This window comes from Pelodiscus sinensis, chromosome 7 (assembly GCF_052426305.1).
Source record: "Pelodiscus sinensis isolate ZL-2025 chromosome 7, ASM5242630v1, whole genome shotgun sequence".
NCBI lineage: Eukaryota > Metazoa > Chordata > Testudines > Trionychidae > Pelodiscus > Pelodiscus sinensis.
Genome location: NC_143058.1, coordinates 18,873,544 through 18,896,378, shown reverse-complemented (window position 1 = coordinate 18,896,378; position 22,835 = coordinate 18,873,544). Strand labels below are relative to the sequence as shown.

Here is a 22,835-nt window from a genome sequence, read left to right as displayed (position 1 = left end):
TAATTGTATTAGAAGTGGAAATTATTTCTTTGCTTTACAAAACCTGAAAATACAGAAAGGAAAGGCTAATTTCTCAACACAGAGACATTATTGTGCAGCTAAATGGAAATTAATATAATACTCAGGAGTAAGCAAGAGAGCTTAATCACAAACAAGCCCAAGCTAAAAATGGAATAAAATGGGGGCAAATAAGTATCATTTCATTGAAGTCAAAAGAGAAACTCCAATTTACTCCAGCAAAAAATTTGACATCAACATTATAAGAATTGAGCCACTTCAGTGATTAAAGATTGGCATTTAGCATTTCTGATCAGGGATGACTGAGATAAATTTGTGTATGTGTAGTGGGAAAGCACACTCATTGGACCAGTAATGGGAGGTGGGGTATGATGGAGATGACTGTCATCTTATTTTGGGTAGAGAAATATTCACAGTACTGATCATGATCTTCTATTCACAGCTGGTTCATGCTTGCTGTACAATCTTAAGGCCATGTTTACAGTGGGGCTACGTCTACACTGGCCCCTTTTCCGAAAGGGGCATGCTAATTTTCAATTTCAGAATAGGGAAATCCGCGGGGGATTTAAATATCCCCCACGGGATTTAAATAAAGATGTCCGCCGCTTTTTTCCGGCTTGGGGAAAAGCCGGAAAAAAGCGTCTAGACTGGCCCGATCCTCCGGAATAAAGCCCTATTCTGGAGAATCTCTTATTCCTATTTCAAAGGAAGTGGAGAGATGTACAACTGTTGGGCCAGTCTAGATGCTTTATTTAAATCCCGCGGGGGATATTTAAATCCCCCGCGGATTTCCCTATTCTGAAATTGAAAATTAGCATGCCCCTTTCGGAAAAGGGGCCAGTGTAGACGTAGCCTGGTAGTATAAGCAGCACACATGTTTTTGATGAGCACATGGTGAAATCCTGGTGCTACGGACTTTAATGAGGCAAGGAATTCATCTACTGTATTTCTGTCTGATATAAGACATGCCTTTGGAAGATCCTGTCAGCCCTTTGAACTACAGGTTGTGTGGGAGGATGGAGGCAATTTCAATTATGGTAGTGTGATAAAAGAAACACTACATTTGATGGACAGAATTACTGGGCTTTCATTGGAAAGAACCCTGTTTCGTCAATGCAAGTAAAAAGGTATATCTGACTATTACATAGATAAATCACGTGCCCAACAGTTGTACATCTCTCCACTTCAGTTGGCTTGGTATATGATGAAACTTTACAGTTTCCTAGACACTGCTAGGCTGGATCTTTAGTCCTTGTGATTATAAAGATAACCTTTGATATATGAACCCAGTGTAAACTGAAGCATTGATGTCTGCCTCAGCTGATAGACAACTTGAAACTATAGGTCCTTGGGAAGTTCCCCTATCTATAGCAATGAGTGTTAATACCGAGGCTTGAATAATAATTTAAATATCAATATTCTCAAATTCACTACAGAACAGAACATTCAAGAAAAAAGGAATAGCAGAATCTGAAGATCTGCAAATTCTACTTGCTTGGCACCTTGTTTTGATGTTTAATTTTTGCATCTTAAGAGAGCTGAGTTTGGTGTGTGGGTGGAATTTGTGAGCATACCCACACCCCAAAATAATATTCTTATTGACAACCATTATTTAAGAGACATGTGCCAACTCTTGCCATGTGACGTAAGTGTCTCTGTTCCCTTCTCCTCCTTACATTTCCTCCCCAGCTGTCTGTTTTTTCTCTTCAAGAACATAATTTTAAAAAGAAAATTGCTTCCTATTGGATGTCAAAATAGAAAAATGGCCAGGTCAACAGTACACTAGAATATAGAGGTGCATCTTTCGAGCTCATCAGATCCCATATAAGATGAGCCATGTTGCAAAGTTATCCTGATTATACATTTTACACCACACAGCATTTTTACCCAGTCCGTCTTTCCCTTCTTTAAAATAAACTTGATTTAAAACAAACAAGCAAGAGTAATTGCAACATCAAAATATCAGCCTTTGTCACTGAAGCACAATAATACTAGAAATCTTAGAATACAACCGTGGGCACAATTTTTGTCATCTCTTTTTGAGATTTGTCACCTTAATTTTATTTTGCTTCCTTTATCGGTATAAGCTTTTCTGGGTTTCCTTCTGCTCATATTGTGTGCTTTTTCTTCCTTACAAGAGTAGCTCTAACTTAGTGCTGGCTTCTGATTTTCTTTCTAATTTATTTCTGACTCGGGGAGGTAGGGAGAGAGAGAGGAAGGAAGGATACGAGAAAGAGAAACATTCTGAATGAACAACTCACCTTTAGTTCTGACTGCTCTGATGTTTCCTTTGGTGAACAAGTTGTCAGACAATGCTGAAGAGGCTACCCTCTTTCTTTTTCCCCACACCATCCATTAGCATTTTGCTCTTATTAGCTCATAATAAATGCAGAATTAACATGGGCTATTAAAAAGTCCTGTCCAGAATAAGTAATTTGTGTTGACTTTTAATTGTCCCATTTGGTTAAATCTGCTGTATGTGGTCATACTGAGTCCCAATGATATATCAAAATATTAAGAACTAGATTCTGTAACCTATTGCATGCAAAACTCCCAATGACTTATCTAGCTTGGGTTTTGAGTGAACATTTTTTTGTCAAAAAACAGTCATTAAGGGTGCCAACGAGAAGCTTATTTTGAGAAATAAAAAGTTACAGAGGAGTATTACACAAAGGCTGCATGCTCCATTTTTGATTGCTCGTGATAAATTTTGTATTATTCTATTTGCATATTATAAAATCAACTCACCATGGCCTCACTCCAAATCTTTCCTCATACAAAACTCCCACTGACTTCCAAAAGGGTCAGTGGTTATGTTAGTTCAATTTATTCAATCCTGGAGATGAACTCTAATCAACATGGGGCCTTTCGAGATAATTGAATACTTTGGTTTCCAAGTCTTTTCATTGCTTGGCCTCTTTGCTCAGACCATCAACAAGGATGCCAATTATTGATAGCTGTAGTGGTGTTTTGTGATATGGACTTAATACTACTGCAAACTGGACTGAGACCACAAAACCCATTATGTTAGAACATTTGAACTGAACGGATTCCTTAGGAATTGGGTGTTGTCCTTCCTTTTAACAATCACCTTTAAAATGGCTCATTTCTTTTTAAATCATCCTCTTTGAGATACGCCAGGGTCTTTATTTTAACTTTATATTTTTACTAGAAGATTTGCTTGGCATTGCTTGGCAATTAATTTTTGTTTTTTGGAAAATAAAAAAAAACATACATGCTTCATTTAAATCATTGCTCTGGGGTGGGGTGCATGTCCCCTGGGTGGGGCAAGTCCAAATTTGTCTGCCCCCTGCACTCACAGCCCGAGTGAGGAATGCAGCAAACAGTACCCTTTACTCTCACTCCCTGACAAAGGGGAACAGCCAACAATGTCCCCTTACACATTGAGGGAGGGGAAGGAGAGCTTCCGCTTGCCCCGCTTAAAGAAAGCTTGAGGGCAGGAGGCTTGGGCTGGGGCAGTCCTGTGGGGAGGGTGTGGCCCCAGCCAGTCCCTTTCACCTGTTTGGTGATACTCTTTTCTATATGGTTTTATGAGAAGCAATCCCATTCCAGGTATATCCCATTTTTCTGGCACAACCAAACCCTTATGTTGCTTTAAGTTATGATAAGAGAAAGCTGTATGCCAAATTTGGTGGCCCTAGCTCTTACTGTTTAGAAGGAAATCTTGAACAAACAGGCAGATAGACAGACAAATTCTCTCAAATATATAGTAGATTGAATGTTGTTGTCCAAATATAATTAAATGCTTGACTTTGCTCTCATAGCAGACAAAATTAAATTCAATAATACCCAGCAAACTACCTACCTCCATGGGCAAAACAAACTTTCAGTTTAGGAAAATTTTCAAAAATTCCTCCCATAATCATGGAGCAAATGGCAATGGTTGTTTCCCCTGGCATGCCTAACGACAAGAAAAAAAATCATGACATAAGACATTACACTGCAGCTTGATGTTTTCCCTGATATCCTCTATAGTTAATGCAAATGGCAAATTACATTGCATTATTTCTTATTTGAGAAGCACGCAACACTATTAATCAGTTAAGGTTCTTAAACTTTGGGCAGAAAACAGGACTGGGAGCTAAGAAAACCTAAGCTGTAACCTCAGGTCTGACACTGGCTATCTCTGTCTTTGGGCCAGAATTTTCAAATTTGATTCCTAGAGTTAAGCACCTAAAGCCAAATTTAGAAACCTATACCAGGCAATTTCTATCACTATACCAGGCAATGAGTGTTGGGGGTACTCAGCAGCTCTAAAATATCAGGTCCCATATGTGCCTATCTCTAGACACCCAACTTTGAAAATTTGGGCCTAAACCTCTCTGCTTTAGTTGTCTCATGATATGGAGAAAATAACACTTCCCAACTCAGAAGGGAGTTGCCAGGATTAAGTTGTTAGTTCAGTGCTCTGAAGATTAAAGCTCTACACAAGTACCATTAAAAGTGTTTTTAGGTTACTGCATCTCATTAAGTAAATAGAACAACGTTCCAGTTTTTTTTTAACACTACGTCAAATAGACCTGTACTGAGTAACATTATCTCATATGGTGTTAAAAATGGTGCGAGCAGCTGGTAGCCCATCTATAGTAGAACTCACATTGGATCTGAGCCAGAGTTAACAAAAGGCACACCTCCAGATATGGCCAATGTAATGCAACCCAATGCAAGCACTGTGGTGATGTGAACACCTGTGCACCTTTGCTAGAAACTTCATGTGTGGAGGTCAGGTGTTTCATAAGAGCAGTACTGGCTGCAACACGAAAAATGTTCTAGTGTGGATAGTGCTAAAGTTTCTGTTCTCAGTCACAAGGTACGTCTACACAGCACCCTAAACTCAAAATAAAATATGCAATTTGTATGACACAATTTGAGTATCTTATTTTGACTGTATTTTAAAAAAGCTTATTTAAAATTTGGCGTGTCTACACAGTGCCAAATTTCAAAATAATGTGCTATTTCGAGATATCCCTTTATCCTCATGGAACGAAGGTTACAGGGATGCCGAAATAGTGCACCCGTTATTTAAAAAATATTTTGAAATAACAGGCGTATTGAAAAGACAGAGGGTAGCTATTTCAGGATGCCTCCAGTATTCCGAAATAGCCCCACTGTCTAGACACTTTACCTACAGTGGTGTAAATCCGGAGTAACTCCAATGAAAACTGTCAAATTATACAGCACTAAACCAGTAGAAACAGGCCTAAAATCTTCTAGCAACTATCATAATTCTACCCAGTTACTCTGTGCTGGACTGCAACTCTAATTTAATCGACAGATGTGAAAAACACTGAAACCAGACAATTTCCTATTGCCTATACCTCTAAGGAGCCATGAACACATAATGTTTCCACTATTGTTGAAATAAACTGAAAATCAAAATATTGCTTTCTTAGTCTACCTGTTTCAGAGGGCATTATACAAAGTAATGTGTGTTGTTTTCTAATTCTGCTTGTCTTTATTCTAATTATTCCTTTGGCAGACTTCTTGTTATACAGGCAGAAGATGGAGATCTGCTCTCTAGGAGGCAAGAGAACATTAGAGGCTGTTACAAGCCTCTTAAATTCTAAAGATACAGATATTATAAATATACAAAGTTTAGCCAATGAAGTTTACAGTGTTGACCTAATGGCGGTGTCTGATTTTAAAAATGATTGACAGAGAAATGTAATGTAAACTTTCCTCATGCAATTATACATTTGGGCTGTGTCTAGACTGGCAAGTTTTTCTGCAAAATCATCTGATTTTGCGGAAAAACTTGCCAGCTGTCTACACTGACCGTTTGAATTTTTGCAAGAACACTGACGATCTCATGTAAGATCATTAGTGTTTTTGCAGAAATACTGTGCTGCTCCCGTTTGGGCAAAAGCCCTCTTGCACAAATCATTTGCACAAGAGGGCCAGTGTAAACAGCACAGAACTGTTTTCCGCAAAAAAGCCCTGATCGCGAAAATGGTGATCGGGGCTTTTTTGTGGAAAACCGCATCTAGATTGGTCACAGACGCTTTTCCGCAGAAAGTGCTTTTGCGGAAAGCATCCTGCCAATCTAGACGTGCTTTTCCGAAAATGCTTTTAACGGAAAAGTTTTCCGTTAAAAGCATTTTCGGAAAATCATGCCAGTGTAGACGTAGCCTTGCAGTTGTCTCCTTGGCATGATGTGTTGCAGCTAATGCCAGGTAATAAAGCAAGATTAAGCACTATAACTATATACTCACCCACAAGCCAGGGAAGCCAATACTTGGACATCCTTCCATTTGTTTGCATATCCCAGGGATGCACAAACAGACAACAGTTTAATAATTCAGCAGCCTGTGGTGAAAAGGAAAAAATATTATCTGGACTTAGCAGCAGCAAAATGAACTCCAAAATGTATGTATACTTCAGGCAATAGTGCTAAAAAGTCCTCCCCCCCCCCCCCTTTGGGTGTAAATCATTCATAGAAAGCATTGCAAGATTTGGCAAACAATGGAGGTACTCACCAGGCCCAAGTTGTAGCCCCTACTGAGTAAATGGGCTTGGAACATACAGAATATATTCTCCTTTTCTCTCTCAGGGTATGTCTACACTACCACCCTAGTTCGAACTAGGGTGTATGTCATACGAACTTGCAAATGAAGCCCGGGATTTGAATTTCCCGGGCTTCATTTGCATGTTGCTGGGCGCCGCCATTTTTAAATGTCTGCGAGGCGTACAGATAGTTCGGAATAGGAAGCCTAGTCTGAACTATCTAGTTCGTGCCGCGTGTAGCCGCGGGCACGGAGTCTGCACTAGCGGACATTTAAAAATGGCGGCGCCCGGCAACATGCAAATGAAGCCCGGGAAATTCAAATCCCGGGCTTCATTTGCAAGTTCGTTTAACTACATTAACCACCCTAGTTCGAGCTAGGGTGGTAGTGTAGACATACCCTCAAAGTCCACCATAGCAGCAGATTGAGGTTTGTCTGTGCTACAGAACTACACTAAATTAGAGCACAATCTCAACTAACTAACACAGTTAGTTAGTTAACTAACACAGACCAGCTGATATGGTAATGAACGTGACTGCCTACATTGCCTTCAAAGTTGTGTTCAATTTATGTTAGTTGTATGTTAGGTTATGTTCTAACCTGGTGCAATTTTTTCAATTAAGAGAATCCCATGGAAAGAACTCCTGCACCCATGAGGATGGTAGTATTTATCCTTCAATCCCTGATCCTTACTCCAATTCTCACTCTGATTCAAAGGTCTCTTTAAGGACTATAAAATTGGGCCCTTAAATTTTGTCATTTAAATAAAATTTTCTTCAGATTTAACTGTTTGGTACAAGAATGCCTGTCACATTATTTGTATCTGTGTCTTATTGCAAAGTTTAGCTTAACAGTCTGCGGGTATGTCTACACTACCCTCCTAGTTCGAACTAGGAGGGTAATGTATGCATACCGCACTTGCTAATGAAGCCCGGGATTTGAATTTCCCGGGCTTCATTAGCATAAGCGGGGAGCCGCCATTTTTAAATCCCCGCTGCTTCGAACCCCGTGTAGCGCGGCTACACGGGGCTCGAACTAGGTAGTTCGGACTAGGGTGCCTATTCCGAACTACCGGTACACCTCATTTCACGAGGAGTACCGGTAGTTCGGAATAGGACCCTAGTCCGAACTACCTAGTTCGAGCCCCGTGTAGCCGCGCTACACGGGGTTCGAAGCAGCGGGGATTTAAAAATGGCGGCTCCCCGCTTATGCTAATGAAGCCCGGGAAATTCAAATCCCGGGCTTCATTAGCAAGTGCGGTATGCATACATTACCCTCCTAGTTCGAACTAGGAGGGTAGTGTAGACATACCCTGCTTGATTAGTGATGGGCAAAATATGGATCTGGCCCACCAAACTACTGGAGTTAGTCTTTCACCATCCCCTGCACCCCTCAAAGCAGCTGGCTATGAAGGCCATGTGATCGCTGTCCCCACCTCCAGCAAAATCTTGCAACTCCCACTGGCTGGAAACTGGCCAATGGGAGCTGCCTGGGCTGTGCTTGCAATGCATGCAGTGTGTGGAGGCCCCCTCCCAAAGTGTGTGCAACACATAGAAAGCACATAGCTTATGCAGCTGGCCGCTTTGAGTGGTGTGCAAGCATGCAGCAGGCAGGGAGCTAGTCTAAGGGTCCTGCAGGGCTGCTGGACAGAAGCTTCCTAAAGTAAGTGCCTCCTAGCCAGAGCCTGCACATAGCACTCCACCCTTTTCTCCTCCTAACCGTCTGCCCTCTCCCCGCACCACAGTCCCAATCCCAGTCCCTTTCCAGACCCTATTCCCCCTCCTCTACCACTCTTCCAAGTCAGACTCCTCTCCTGCACTCATACCCCCTTCCAGACCCTGTACCCCTTATTGCACCCCCAGTCCTCTGCCCAAGGAATTATGGATCAGCCCCCCACTTGGCCCCATTTAATCAGTTAAATTTTTAACTGGTTAACTAATTAAACAGGATTTAACATCTCTGTGATGGGCCATTGGCGGCCCGCACTAGAGCGGGGTGGGGTAGCGGCTCCAGCCCCAACAGAAAGCCCAGGAGGTGCTGCGCAGTTGGTGGACCGCCAGAACGCCGCATCCCCCGAGCCCAGCGCGGAGTGGAGTTCAGCGGCCGGGGCAAACTGCGCCAGTTGACATGCTGGCCTGGACGTGCACGCCCGAGGCAGGGGACGCCAGGATGCAACCCCGCCTCCTGCAGCCCTGCGTAGGGATGCCAGCAATGCCGGGGCGGGGCTGAGAAGGGCGGCGTGACCCCTGGCGGGACGTTTAAAAGCTGCGCCGGAGCCGGAGCAAAGAGGAGGACACCGGGGAGGCAATTTCTCCCCCCCCCCCCCCCGGCTGAGACGGGAAGCTGGGACTCCAGAGGAGCCACGGGATGGACTCTTGCATCTCCCCAATGGTGAGGTAAGGGCTGATGGTCTGACGCCGAGAACCGCTGATTCAGGGGAGGCTAGGAAACAGCCTGGGGCAGGGCCGTACTAGTGCCCGTGGGCTGACGTGTTACGGGGTGGGACACCGTCAGCCGGGTAAGGGTTGAGACCCAAATCCTTAGGGCCCCGGGCTGGGATCCGGTGGAGAGGGAGGGCCCGGGTCCCCCTAGCCACCCCCTTTATCCCTCCATGTAGCACACAATGTTGGAAAGGAGCGAACGGGTGCAAGGTGGTCGGGACCACCACCACGAGAACTATGGTGACCTACCAAGGTGCCCCGAGAGGGGGAATCAGGGACGCAGGGCTCGCTGAGCCCCGATACCCCTCCCGCGGGTGGCACGGGAGCTCGCGCCCATTTAACCGGTGACTTTATGGCAGTGGTCTCCAACCTTTTTACATCCAAGATCACTTTTTAAATGACAGACCAAGCTAAGATCTACCGCCCCGCCCCTTCCTTGAAGCCCCACCCCTTCCTTGAAGCCCCGCCCTCTCTATTCTCCTCCTCTCCATCATTTGCTATCCCCAATCCTTATACTGCTGCTTTTTTAAAAAGGTTTTTCCAACATTTGGAAGAGGTTTTTCAACATTTGGAAGTGGTGCTCAGCCAGGGTGCACCACACTTCACATGGGCTGGTGCTGAGGGGAAGCTGCCTGGCCAGCTTGCTGTGTTCTTCAGCCTGGAGGAGGCTGAACTGCACTCCAGCTGATCGGGCGGCTTCCCCTCTGTGCCTGCTCACATGGAGCTTGGTGCACGCTGGCTGAGCGCCATGGTCAGCTGGCCGGGAAACCGCTTCTCTTCACTCCTGCCCAGCTGCCCTACGCTCAGCCCGGGAAGCTTGCTCCAGCACACCGGGCGGGAGCAAAGAGAAGTGGCTGCCCGGCCAGCTGGCCATGGCGCTCAGCCAGTGTGCACCAAGCTCCACGCGGGCAGGCGCAGAGGAGAAGCCACAGATCAGCTGGAGCGTGGGGCAGCCTCTTTCAGCTGAAAGCCACAGTCAGCTGGCTGGGGTGTTTCAGCCCTCCCGACCTCCCAGCTCCCACCATTCCTTGCAGCTACTCACCTGTGTTGTTGCTCGTTGAGTAGCTGCTCCTCAAATGAGGAAATCTAATGTAAATTTACTGCGCAGGCGCGCTGTTCAGAGAGGGCTCAAGAGCTACTCTTAGAGCCCCTGAGATCTACCGGTAGATCGCGATCTACTGGTTGGTGACCACGGCTTTATGGCATTCAGACAGAGGGCTCTCTGGGCCGTAACCCCAGATCGGGGGTTGCACGCTTGCACCCAGAACTAGATCCGTCACAATCTCTAATAAGGATTAGGATTATATTTGTAAAGAAAATATTCCATTCAGTAAGTGGCTTGATGGAATGATATAAGTCTAGGTCAAATATAGCTTTTCTTCATCATCTTTACAAGAGTATTTCTGTATGTGGAATTATTGTGGGAGGCAACTTCCTTTATATGTTCCAACATATACTGATGGATGTAATCGTTCCTATAAGGTGGAGATTGATGACAGACTGTGTGTGACCAAGAGGCTGCACTAACAGTTCTCAAGTCAATTGAACTGAAAAATAACCCCCATGAATCAGTTTCAAGATGACAATTATAATAATCTGTGACATACATACAGAATGTTCATTGATTAAACCCAATAATTCAAACAAATGATGGTACCCATCTGGACCTCACACTATTTTTTTTAAATACACCCTTTACACTCAATTTATAATCTATAAATTCAGTTGAGAATTTTTGATGATGTTTACTCAATTCTGTGTGGCACTTAGCTTCCAAGGTTATTATGGCTGGATCCAAAATCCATAGAAATCTATCACAGTCTTTTCAAATGCTCCAGTTGGTTTTGGTTCAGACTATGGCTACCTAGGAAATATGTTAGATACGTTTCCAAAATTAAATGATTGAGGTTCAGATTTTGCAAACAGCCATCAATGGCAAGTAAGAGAAAATGTGATGCCTAACTCCTTTGGTCACTTTGGAACTCACAGTCTTAAACTGTTCATTCTTTAATTCCAATTAGACACAAAAATAATCATAGCACTAACACACAATCAACTCATCAGTATTTGTGCAAGAGAGCGTCTATACTGGCATGTGCCTTTGTGCAAAAGATTTGCTTTTGCGCAAAAGCATCCATGCCAGTGTAGACACTCTCTTGTGCAAGAAAGCTCCAATGGCCATTTTAGCCATCAGGCTTTCTTTCGCAAGAAATTAACGTGGCTGTCTACACTGGCCCTCTTGTGCAAGAATACTTGCACAAGAGGGTTTATCCCTGAGCGGAAGCGTCAGAGTATTTGTGCAAGAACCACTGATTTTGAATGTTACAAAGTCAGTGTTCTTGTGCTAATACCCATGGCCAGTGTATACAGGCGGCAAGATTTTGCGCAAAAGCAACAAAGCAAGCCAGTCTAGATGCACCCCAACAGTAATAGAGATCTGCAATGACCTCCTATGACCAAGATTTCATTACATATTTTACACAAGGTGTTCTAGAACATTTGCTGACATCTCATTATGAATTATAATGTATAATTAAAGCTAAACCTATCAAAGAGCTACTTATCAGCACTCCTTACACATAGCTTCAGAGATCATCACTGAGAGTTTGCCTGAATAAAAGCCCAGTTTTGCAGTCCTTGTACACCCAGAACTCCCATTGACTTTACTGGGATTCTTGGTTGTGTAAGTAGTTGGGATCCATCCATGAGCGCTCAATTGGATCGGCAGTCTTGTTCCTGTTCCCAATTAAACAAATGGTAAAAGCTTCCATTGACTTCAGTGGGGCTGGATGAAACACTATATGAACAAAGTACCTTTGAAATGTGCTGTCCTTGCTTTTTAAAATTTATGATGTTCATTTATTTGCAAATTCATAACATTCAGTATTAGCTGATTCTCCCAGTCATTAGTACAAATTTATCATTGTCTCTTGTAAATGATCATTCATTGCATAAAGTTAGCTACATTAAAGAGACTTATTGTACCAAATTCTGTTCTCAGATATACTACTGCAAATTTAGATTATTTGCATTGAAATGTTTGGATTTATACTTATATAACTAGTAGCTGAATTTGTCCAAATGCCTTTTGTTTAGTTAAAATTCCATATCACAACATTCTTTGGAATAAAGTAGGAATTGTCTACTTACGGCATAGATAGGAAACAATTCTGGTGCATTCAGGTCCCATTCGTTGATATGAGATCCTATCTGCACCCCAGGAAAGCCAAGCTCATTCACACAGCGATACATTTCCTTCACAGCCAGGTCTGGTGCTTGCATGGGTAATGTGCCAAGGCCGACAAATCTCTTGGGGTACTTTTTTACCATAGTAGCTAAGTCATTATTTAATAATTGGCACAGATCTAACGTATCCTGAGGTTTGGCCTGGTATAATATTAAAAAGAGTAAATTAAAATGTAGTTCCCAAATTGTATCACCATGAAAGACATTTGAAGAAACCCAACAGATTGCATGTAAATTATCACCAAGAAAAAATGTCACAACAAATAGTACAAGCAGAAGACTTGAAGCAAGTTTCTTGTGCCACCACTAGCCATTCTGAATAGGTGTAAGGCCTTAAGGCCAAATTCTGCTTCAAATCCTAGGGAAAAGATTGATGAGTTGGGTCTGCTTAATCTTGTATGCTCAGTCTCATGCATCTGTTGCTTCCTATCTCTCTAGGGCATATCAGGCGAGGGAGAATCTGGCCCCGTTTGCTGAAATTTTCTCAGAATTTTTTAGAGAATCTTAGAACACTCAAGTTGTATCTTCCTGCTGAATTGCTGGGTAGTGCTGGGTGGTGATGTAAATGGTGAAGGGAGTTACATCCATTTTCTTATCAGATTACAACCGAAGTGTAAGTAGGTGCAAATGAGCCTCCGTTTGGCATTCTGTGGGAATGTAAAATGGTTGTAACTTGTACTTTGAGAGGACAGAATGAACAGAAGAAGAAAAGCAGCATATAGGAGAGCATAAGATAAGATGCACCCCATAGACCTGACCTGAATACCAAACTTTGAATCCAAATCTCAATGGGGTTGTGTTGGTATCTGTGGTTTTGGTTCAAGTACATCTCTGCTCAAAGGGTATGTCTACACTACAGTGTTAATTCAAGTTAACAATTTGAAATAGTTAATTTGAATTAAGCTAATTTGAAATAACGCATCTATACACAAAATCTATTTCGAAATAGCGCATCCACACTGAGTGGACTCTGAACCGAAGTTAAGGCTGGCCGGAACCAGTGCCGGCAGGGCATCAGGTTAGGACTTAGTGTGTGGGGCTGCTGCCTGAGGCTAACTGAGCTCCCTGCTTAAAGGGACCCTACCCTCACCTTGGACAGACAGTTCTCAGGGTTCCCCACTTGCTTGTCTGCCTTGCTGAGGGACAGCAAAGCAATCCTGTCTTGGAGTGTTCTGACTACCCGCACTCAAGACACCACAGCACTCGGCCACATGGAGCCAGAGCTCCCCCTGGGCATGCCAGTGCGTTTTGTGGGGTCGTTGCCATCAGCTCGGCTGCACTTGCTGCAGGATGCCATCCGGGGAGTTCATCGGGGGGCTGTTAGGATCCAGGAGGCCCTGAGGGAGAGCATCCACCCCGAGGAGCCCTCAGAGCCACACCGGTCCTCCCCACTGGGGGCTCATGCCCCATTCCTCCCTCACATCCTTCCACTTACCCCTCCCTAGCTCCCCTTCCTGATGTCAAATAAAAGACACGTTTTTTATAAACACGAACTGTCTTTATTTAACAAAACTGGGGAGGGGGAATGAAACTCTGCGGAGACTGGGGAAAGGAGGCGGGAGAGGGGAGGAGAGAGGATGGGAGAGGGGAGGTGGAAAACTGGGAGGAGGGAGCTGGAAGGGGGAAGCAAGGGGAAGCTCAGCACTCAGGGGTGGGGGTCTCGTCGGGCCACATGTCTCCCAGCACAGTGGGTGCGGGGGCCTCGGCATCCCCAGGGGGATGGGGAGGAGGGTGTGGAGGTTGAGGTGCAGGGTGTGGAGATTAAGGAGGAGGGTGAGAAAGTTGAGGAGGGAGAGGTGGGGGGGCAGAAGTGGGAAGAGGAACAGTAGCTGGGGGGGCATCAGGTGCTGGGGTGGCACAGGGCAGCACACTCTACAGCAGGGCGTGCAAGTGTGAGCACATGACACGGTCCTGGGCTAGCTGCTCTCGGCGGAGCTGCAGGTCCTCCTGCACTCAGGCCTGGTTTGTGCGGTGCAGGGCTCACAGGGCCCCCAGATGCTGGTCCTGGTATCCCTGCCACGTGCTGCTGGTCCGGAGGAGTCCTCAGGTGCGGGAGCATGTCCCAGGTGGGGTGGTGTGCCCTGCACGTGCAGCTGGTGTGGCCGTGGAGAAAGAAGGGGAGTGGTCATTTCTCCCTGGGGACGCAGTGGATGATGCCCAGCGCCCCCTGCGAGGTGGGGGGAGATGTCCCCTGCTTCTGTGTAGAGGGAGCGTGTGAAGGGAGAGCATTCTGCTGGGTCCCGCCCTGGGGTCAGGAGCATGTCAGGTCTCTTCACACATGTGTGTGCCTACTGGGCCACAGCCCCTGGGTGTCACGCAGCTGGAGCCACCTACCCAAGGGTGGCATGGCACATGCTCACACGTGCACAGGTGGCTACATGATCTGTGGGAGGCATGACCCACGCGTGTAGTCCCTGGTCTCCCTCCCCGCCTCCCCCCCCCGGTAGGGGACAGTGCTGGCACTTACCTGGCATGGCCTTCCCAGACAACGCTTCCGACTCCAGTGCCAGGACAGCTGGTGGTGGTCCCTCTGCTGTGCCTGGGTCAGGGCCCTCAGCTCCTGGCTCCCTGCCTCCCAGACTGGCGCAGACCGCTCCGCCCCCCAGGATTCGGTTGAGGCAGGGAAGTAGGGGCAGGTGTCAGCCCCTGCTGCGGCACCGTCCCTGGTGGCCCTGGGGTACACCTGCCACAACTCTTTAATTTTGAGGCACACCTGCTCTTGGGTGTGCCTGTGGCCTTTTCTGGCCATGGTGGCTGCTATGCGGCCATAGACGGCCGCATTCCTCCACCTAGTGCGGAGATCATGGATGTTGGGGGCCTCCCCTCAAACCTCAAGGAGGTCCATGATCTCCACACTAGTCCACGAGGGTGCGCGCCGTCTACGGCTCCTGGCTGGCCCCTGGGTGCTAGGGGACTGGGCGGGAGATAGCTGGCTGCCACTGGATGGCATTGTGGGGCTGCGGCTGCTGGCAGGCCTGGCTCTTGCACTTGCCCAGTGGCCAGACTCTACCCCTTTAAGGGCCCTGGGGCTGGGGGGAGAGGAGAGGAGTTTTCCTGGTTGTGCCCAGAGTGGCTACCAGGGGAAACTGGGAAGGGCCAGAGGCCTCATAATTCGAAATAAGTGTCTACACAGCACTTATTTCGAATTAGCTATTTCAAATTTGGTGTTATTCCTCATAGAATAAGGTTTACCAAATTCAAAATAAGTGCTCCACTATTTCAAATTTATTTTCAAATTTATTTTGAAATAGCAGTTTGGCTGTGTAGATGCTATTGAAGTTCATTCGAAATAACGGCTGTTATTTCGAATTAACTTTGTAGTGTAGACGTACCTAAAGACTGTAAATATTGAAACTGGGATTTTCAAGTAGTTCCTTGGCAAAGCAAATTCTCTCACTCCTGATTTCAACTCTCAACTTACTTACCTCTGTGCATATTTGATCACAGAGTCCAAATAATGTTATTGATGCAATACAAAAATAAAATAATTGGTGTGAAAGATTTCCTGTGGTGAGGAATTGTAAAGGCTCTTCTGGTGGTATTATAATAGACCTATTGCTCACACTTAAAATTACCAATCTCAGTAAATATCCTTTTACATTGTTTACCAAAGGGTAAACACTGAACAGTCGAAGTAAAAAGGGAAGTGTTTACTTGCTATATTTTCTGCAAGTGTTTCCTTATATTTTTAGTTAGAAATGAGTGTGAAGTAAAATTCCAGAGCTCTCCAAATGTTGTGTGGGCTGGAACTTGGATCCAAACCCAAATTTTGAATCTACCCTTTTTCTCTAAAATGGGCCAAACTAACCCTTTAGATTTGACTTCCCTTTGATTTTAAGGTCTTCGGGATCCTTATAGAAATGTTGCATCTCTGAAATATCTTTCATTTTAGCATAGCTGAATATTTATCATTTTATTGCTGCTGCTGGGATGATGGAAGAATGGAGTGGAGGGAGGTGGAGATGTGAGACACTGGAGTATGATGAATTTTACAGCGAAAACGCAAACAAAAGGTTTATAAAATTTAAAAGTTATTAGTGCTATTTCTAATATGGCAGCCATGATATCCAGTCAGAACTATATTACACAAATGTATTAATACCCCTATTATTTCCTAGGTAAATTCAAGGAAAAATAAAAAATTAAACATGTATTTCAATATAGCGAATGGGACGTCATCCAACACCAAGTACTAGAAGTATGCAGCTAATTTATGGACTAAGGTGTGATTTTTTTTTTTATGCAGGACATCTGTAACTGAATTTTTTATGTATTATTCAACATGATTTATGTGGACTGATAGATATTACAGGAAATGGGCCACATTAATTCCTGGTGTAACTGCATTGATGCTAAATTGATAATGTCACTGAGGATGAATCTAGTCAATTATTTGCTAGAATCAACCCTCTAGAAACATTTTTTGTTTGTTTGATGAATCTGAAATAACTGTGAATCCATTCTGCCAGTCTAGTTGTGTTGTGAAGTAGGAGGTGTAATTTCAGACTCAGAGCTTCCAGGACCAATAGCTTTCCCCTGCTGAGAGTGTGGCATTTAAAAGAAAGGGAATTGTTTTTTGTAAATGTATATGTTCTATTAAAGCATATTTGTAATACTTCATCTATGCCTCCAATGTCAGTGAGATGGAAATTATCTAGGTACCCTTCTGTGGGCAAATCAGATTCTTCGTCTCAGAGGGGGTAGCTATGTTAGTTAGTGATTTTAAAAACAACAATCAGTTCTGTGGCACCTTAGCCCTGGTCTTCACCAGGGAGTTATTTTGAAATAACTCCCCTTATTTCGAAATAACAAGTGGAGTGTCCACACTTCCAAGCCTGTTATTTCGAAATAATGGGCTGGTTATTTTGAAATAATAACTCCTGCTTTCCATGAGGAATAATGCTAATTCTGAAATAGTTATTTTGAAATAGCGGGAATGTAGATGCTCCACTGCTGCTATTTCAAAATAACTACTCCTCAGAGTAATTCAAATTAATTACTCCCTATTGCTTCCTGGGACTCTAAGTCTAGGTAGTATGTCCCCTTTAAGGGTGCAGCTACACAGGACTCTTACTTCAAAATAGCTTATTTCAAAATTTGGCACTGTCTACACAGTGCCAAATTTCAAAATAAAATGCTATTCCAACAAGTCCCTTAACTCTCATGGAAAGAGGGTTACAGGGATGCTGCAATAGAGCTCCTGTTATTTCAAAATTATGGGCATGTTTAAAGATGTGGAATTGCTATTTCGGGATACTTCCAGAATCTCAAAATAGCCCTGCTGTCTAGACGTAGCCTAATGGAGCCTGCGTTGGACTAATTTCTAGGCTTTCCCATAGCTTGGACGTGCTATTTTAAAATTACTATTTTGGGAGTTATTATTTCAAAATAAGTTATTTTGAAACAATTTCCTAGTGTAGAAATTTGGCCGTTATTCCGAACTAACAATGCAAGTGTCTACACAGCAATTCTGTTATTTTGAAATAAATTTGAAATAACAGATGGCTTATTCCAACTTCTGTAAACCTCATTCCACGAGGAATAATGCTTATTCTGAAATAGCTATTTTGGAATAGCAGTAGTCTGGATGCTGCACTGCTGCTATTTTGAAATAGCTTCTCTCCAGGGCCATTCAGACTAATTACTCCCCAGTGCCTCCTGGGGCTCTAAACTGAGGTAGCACATCCACATTAGGGAAGCCTGCCTCAGACTAATTTTGAGGCTTCCCTGTAGTGCAGACGTGTTATTTCGAAATAAGTTATTTCCCTACTTTCAAGAAATCTTCCGGAAAAGGTTTTATTTTCCGCAAGATCCCGTCTAGACTGGCGCTTTTCTCCGGCAAAACCCCGAGCCAGAAAAAAGTAGCAGCCATGTTCATGCAAATGCTGCGGGGAATATTTAAATCCCCCGCGGCATTTGCAATTCCGAAGTGTCTCATTAGCATCCCTTTTACGTAAAAGGGTGCCAATGTAGACACAGCCTTAGAGACTAACAAATATATTATATCATGAGCTTAAATGGGGAAAAACCCACTTCATCAGATGAGTTGGAGATTCTTCTTGACTTACACCTAAACATATTTTGACAAAGCAGACTGGACAAATGGCACATTAGTTCTACTTCCTACTAGATGCTTCAGAGGAAGGTGGAAATCCCTCATAAAGCACCTGGCTAATTCTGCAGTGCTGTGTGTGAAGGAAATGCATTTTCTTTCATTCTGGTGTAAAGAAGATGGATTTATCTCTGGCAACATTTGAAATGTTGTTTTTATGGGAAATCATCAATTTGATGGATGGTATATCAGAAGTTTGCCTGTTTTCATCATGCAACCCAGTCCTAGATTCATACTCTGTATAGGCTCTTTCCCTGCTTCCTGTTGCTCTTCCTCAGTTCTGATATGGGGCTCCTGTTGCTATCTTGCCCATTTGTATTAAATGTTCTTTGGAGTGGAGCTCTGCAGAGTTTGCCTGCTAGCCTGCTGGCCTGTCTGTCTTCTACCACCAAAGCCACTTTGCCATATCTCTCTTTCATTGCAGAACCACCTCACCCACACTTCAGAGTAGCTTTGCCATATTATTCTAGTGACTGATGGAATTTCCTAACTCACAGGGGGTATGTCTACACTACAAAGTTAATTCGAACTAACAGACGTTAGTTCGAATTAACTTTGATAGGCGCTACACTAGCGTTCTGCTAGTTCGAACTTAATTTGAACTAGCGGATGCTTAGTTCGAACTAGGTAAACCTCATTTCACGAGGACTAACACCTAGTTCGAACTTACTAGTTCGAACTAAGGGCTGTGTAGCCCTTTAGTTCGAACTAGTGGGAGGCTAGCCCTTCCCAGGTTCCCCCTGGTGGCCTCTCTGGGCACAACCAGGAAAACTCCTCTCCCCCAGCCCCGGACCCTTAAAGGGGTAGACTCTGGCCAGACGGCACTTTGCAGAAACAGCCCTGCCAGCAGTCTCTGCCCCTGACCCAGTAGCCGCAGGATGAGCCAGGCAGCCAGTGGCAGTGACGTGTCCCCCGCCCAGTCCCCCAGCACCCAGGAGCCAGCCAGGGGACGTAGACAGCGCGTGGCCTCCTGGACTAGTGCGGAGGTCATGGACCTCATTGAGGTTTGGGGGAGGCCCCCAATCTCCATGATCTCTGCACTAGGAGGAGGAACGCGGCCGTCTATGGCCGCATAGCAGACGCCATGGCCCGAAAGGGACACAGGCGCACCCAGGAGCAGGTGCGCCTGAAAGTCAAGCAGTTGCGTCAGGCATACGCCAGGGCCACCAGGGGTGGCGCCGCAGCAGGGGCTGCCACCTACCCCTACTTCCCTGCCCTCGACCGACTCTTGGGGGGCGGGGCGGGGCGGTCCGTGCCAGCCCGGGGGACAGCGAGCCGGGACCAGAGGGCCCTGACCCGGGCACACCGGAAGGGCCACCGCAGGATGTCCCAGCACCGGAGTCGGCAGGGTCGTCCAGGGAGACCGTACTGGGTAAGTAGTTCGAATTAAGTAGTTCGGGGTGGGGGGAGGTGGGAGGGAGACCAGAGACCACTCGCGTGGGCCATGCCTTCCATGCATCACGCAAACACCTGTGCACGTGCGAGCACGTGCCATGCCACCCTTGGGCAGGTGGCTCCAGCTGCGTGACACCCAGGGTACGTCTAAACTACATGCCTCCGTCGATGGAGGCATGTAGATTAGCCAGATCGGCAGAGGGAAATGAAGCCGCGATTAAAATAATCGCGGCTTCATTTAAATTTAAATGGCTGCCCCGCTCTGCCGATCAGCTGTTTGTCGGCAGATCGGGGCAGTCTGGACGCGCCACGCCGACAAAGAAGCCTTTCTTGATCGGCACAGGTATGCCTCGTGAAACCAGGTTTACCTGTGCCGATCAAGAAAGGCTTCTTTGTCGGCGCGGCGCGTCCAGACTGCCCCGATCTGCCGACAAACAACTGATCGGCAGAGCGGGGCAGCCATTTAAATTTAAATGAAGCCGCGATTATTTTAATCGCGGCTTCATTTCCCTCTGCCGATCTGGCTAATCTACATGCCTCCGTCGACGGAGGCATGTAGTCTAGACACACCCCCAGGGGCCATGCCCCAATAGGCACATGCTTGTGCGAAGAGACCTGACATGCTCCCGACCCCGGGGCGGGACCCAGCAGGATGCTTTCCCTTCACATGTCCCCTCTACACGGAGGCAGGGGACATCTCCCCTCCCCTCCGCTGCCCCGGCCACACTATACATGGCACAAGGACATGGGTGCGGTCTTGGGGCAGCTCCCAGTCCCGGGGAGAGCCAGACATCCTGACCATGGCCTCTGTACAAACACAGCGGCTCTGACGGTGCAGGACATGGTCACCCTCACGTTGCGGGGTGAGGGAGAGGGCTGGGCATCATCCTCTGTGTCCCCAGGGAGAACTGACCACTTCTCTTCTTTCTCTACAGCTGCTCGTGCAGGGCGCACCACCCCACCCGGGACATGCTCCCGCACCCGCGGCCTGCTCCGGACCGCCAGCACGGAGCAGGAGTACTGGGACCAGCACACTGGAGGCCTGGATGCGGGCAGACCTCCAGCTCCGCCAGGAGCAGCTGGCTGAGGTCCGAGGGCTGAGCACAAACCTGCAGGTCCTGCTGCAGAGCATGGTGCCCCGTGCTGGTCCTGCACCTGCTGCCCCCCCAACTGCTGTCCCTCCTCCCACTCCTGCCCCCCCCACCTCTTCCTCCTCAACCCCCACACCCTCTTCCTCAATGTCCACACCCCCCACCTCAACCTCCGCACCCTCCACCCCATCCCCCAAGGGACGCCGAGGCCCACTCCCTCACCGTGCTGGGAGGCGGTTGGCTCAGCGAGACCCCCACCCCTGATCCCTGAGTTTCCCCACCCCCTCCTTTCCCTTGCTTCCCCCTTCCAGCTCCCCTCTCCCACCCTCTCTCTTCCCCTCTCCCAGCTCCTTTTCCCAGTCTCCGGGTATGTCTACACTACCACCCTAGTTCGAACTAGGGTGGTAATGTAGGCATACCACACTTGCAAATGAAGCCCGGGATTTGAATTTGAATTTTTAAATGCCGGCTTGTTCGAACCCCGTGCCGCGCGGCTACACGTGGCATGGGCTAAGTTAGTTCGAATTAGCGCTGTAGTGTAGACATACCCAGGCAGTGTGGATTTCATTATTTTGCATTTTATAGTCTCTGAATTACAAAATTTGTTTGCAAGGACTTACCCAATAGCTGAACATTACAGGAACAGTAGAAAGGGCTTGCACAGTGACTCCTACACAGAGGAACAAAAGTTTTTAAATATGAAAATGCAGATGATGTTTTAATCATATGTCTGATCATAGTTTGCTCTCATGCATTACTTATGCACTATAGAGATTTGTCAGTCTATCTGCAGGAAGCAGATACATTCACAGGAGACAGACTAGAAAAAGCACATGGTTCTATAGAGCAGTGGTTTTTAATTTGTGATGGGGGGGTAGGGGAGGACACTGCAGATTTTCAGAGAGGTCTGCACCTCCATACATTTTTAGGGGCCACAAATGAAAAAAGGTTGAGAACTACTGCTATAGAAGACAAAGGGAATTGTACATGATGTATTCAGGAGAAAACTAGGACCAAAAATGGGAAAAATAATATGTAGTGAGTCAGCCTACCTCACCAAGCAAAACTGGGCACATGTGCAAAGGAAAGTACTTTTATGAGTGAATAGTAATTATTCATAACAGGATCTAGCTACTTAGCTCACCCATATAGATTTATACTTTTAGCCTTGGCAGTCCCCAGTTCAATTTCTGTTATTGGCCAAGGTGGCAGCTGTCACATAAGTGGGTATTTGTATGGGATTTGAATGGCTATTGGCCACACATGCTTGGGATGAGCTTTCTCTGCCCAGACAAAGCATGTAACCCTCTGTTTACACACATACATTTGCCTTAATGTAGGATTATAAAACTTGGCGTTTGGCTTTTAAAAATATTTTTGCTTGTCATAACAGTTTTCTTTAGGATCCCTTCAGTTCAGAGACAAAAAGCCCACAGCAGCATTCAGATGTGTGTCATCTATTGTTACATTTATCTATTAGTATTAATTTAAATACTTGTGCATGCTTATCACTCTTAACTTTTTCACTTTACTTAATTCTCCATACATGTATTTTGTCAATTAGAAAATATTTGAAGTGCCACTTAAGACAGAACAATATATATATTGGATTTGCTCCTCTCTGTGGCAACAACAATTATTATGACAAATGCAGAAGCTTTGCATTCTCTAACAGCACCTTGAAATCAGTTACTTAAAAAAAAGAATGAAAATTATTTCATTAAGTACAACTGTCACAGAATCCCCCTGTGAAGTTTTGTGGTTTTACAAAAACTCTTTCCTAATTTTTTCCAATGATTTTCTCTTTCTCTTGTTGCTGTGTTAATGATCCATGAAAACAACAGGAAAAATTTACTCCAATCTTGCAAAAATTGGTTGAGAGCTAACCATATGCTAGTGCTTGCAGGATTGGCATAACTCAATACATAAGGGAAATAGTTAAACAGAGGGCAACATGCTGTTTAATACATACTAAGTTTTTAAATACACTAAGCTGCTTAATAAATAC

The 22,835-nt window shown here is 45.4% G+C and overlaps 1 protein-coding gene across 3 annotated transcripts in view; it reads right to left on the bottom strand.

Annotated features, from left to right (window-relative positions):
* Window positions 1-22,835, bottom strand: part of ACMSD (aminocarboxymuconate semialdehyde decarboxylase) — a 66,128-nt gene that overhangs the window by 19,018 nt on the left and 24,275 nt on the right. For all 3 annotated transcript variants that reach the window (XM_006117070.5, XM_006117071.5, XM_089779709.1), the window contains exons 4-7: window positions 21,448-21,497; window positions 12,134-12,370; window positions 6,252-6,345; window positions 3,845-3,940 (exon numbers count right to left, since the gene is read on the bottom strand). In XM_006117070.5, the coding sequence (XP_006117132.1) occupies window positions 3,845-3,940; window positions 6,252-6,345; window positions 12,134-12,370; window positions 21,448-21,497 (477 nt within the window). The remainder of the gene's footprint in view (window positions 1-3,844; window positions 3,941-6,251; window positions 6,346-12,133; window positions 12,371-21,447; window positions 21,498-22,835) is intronic.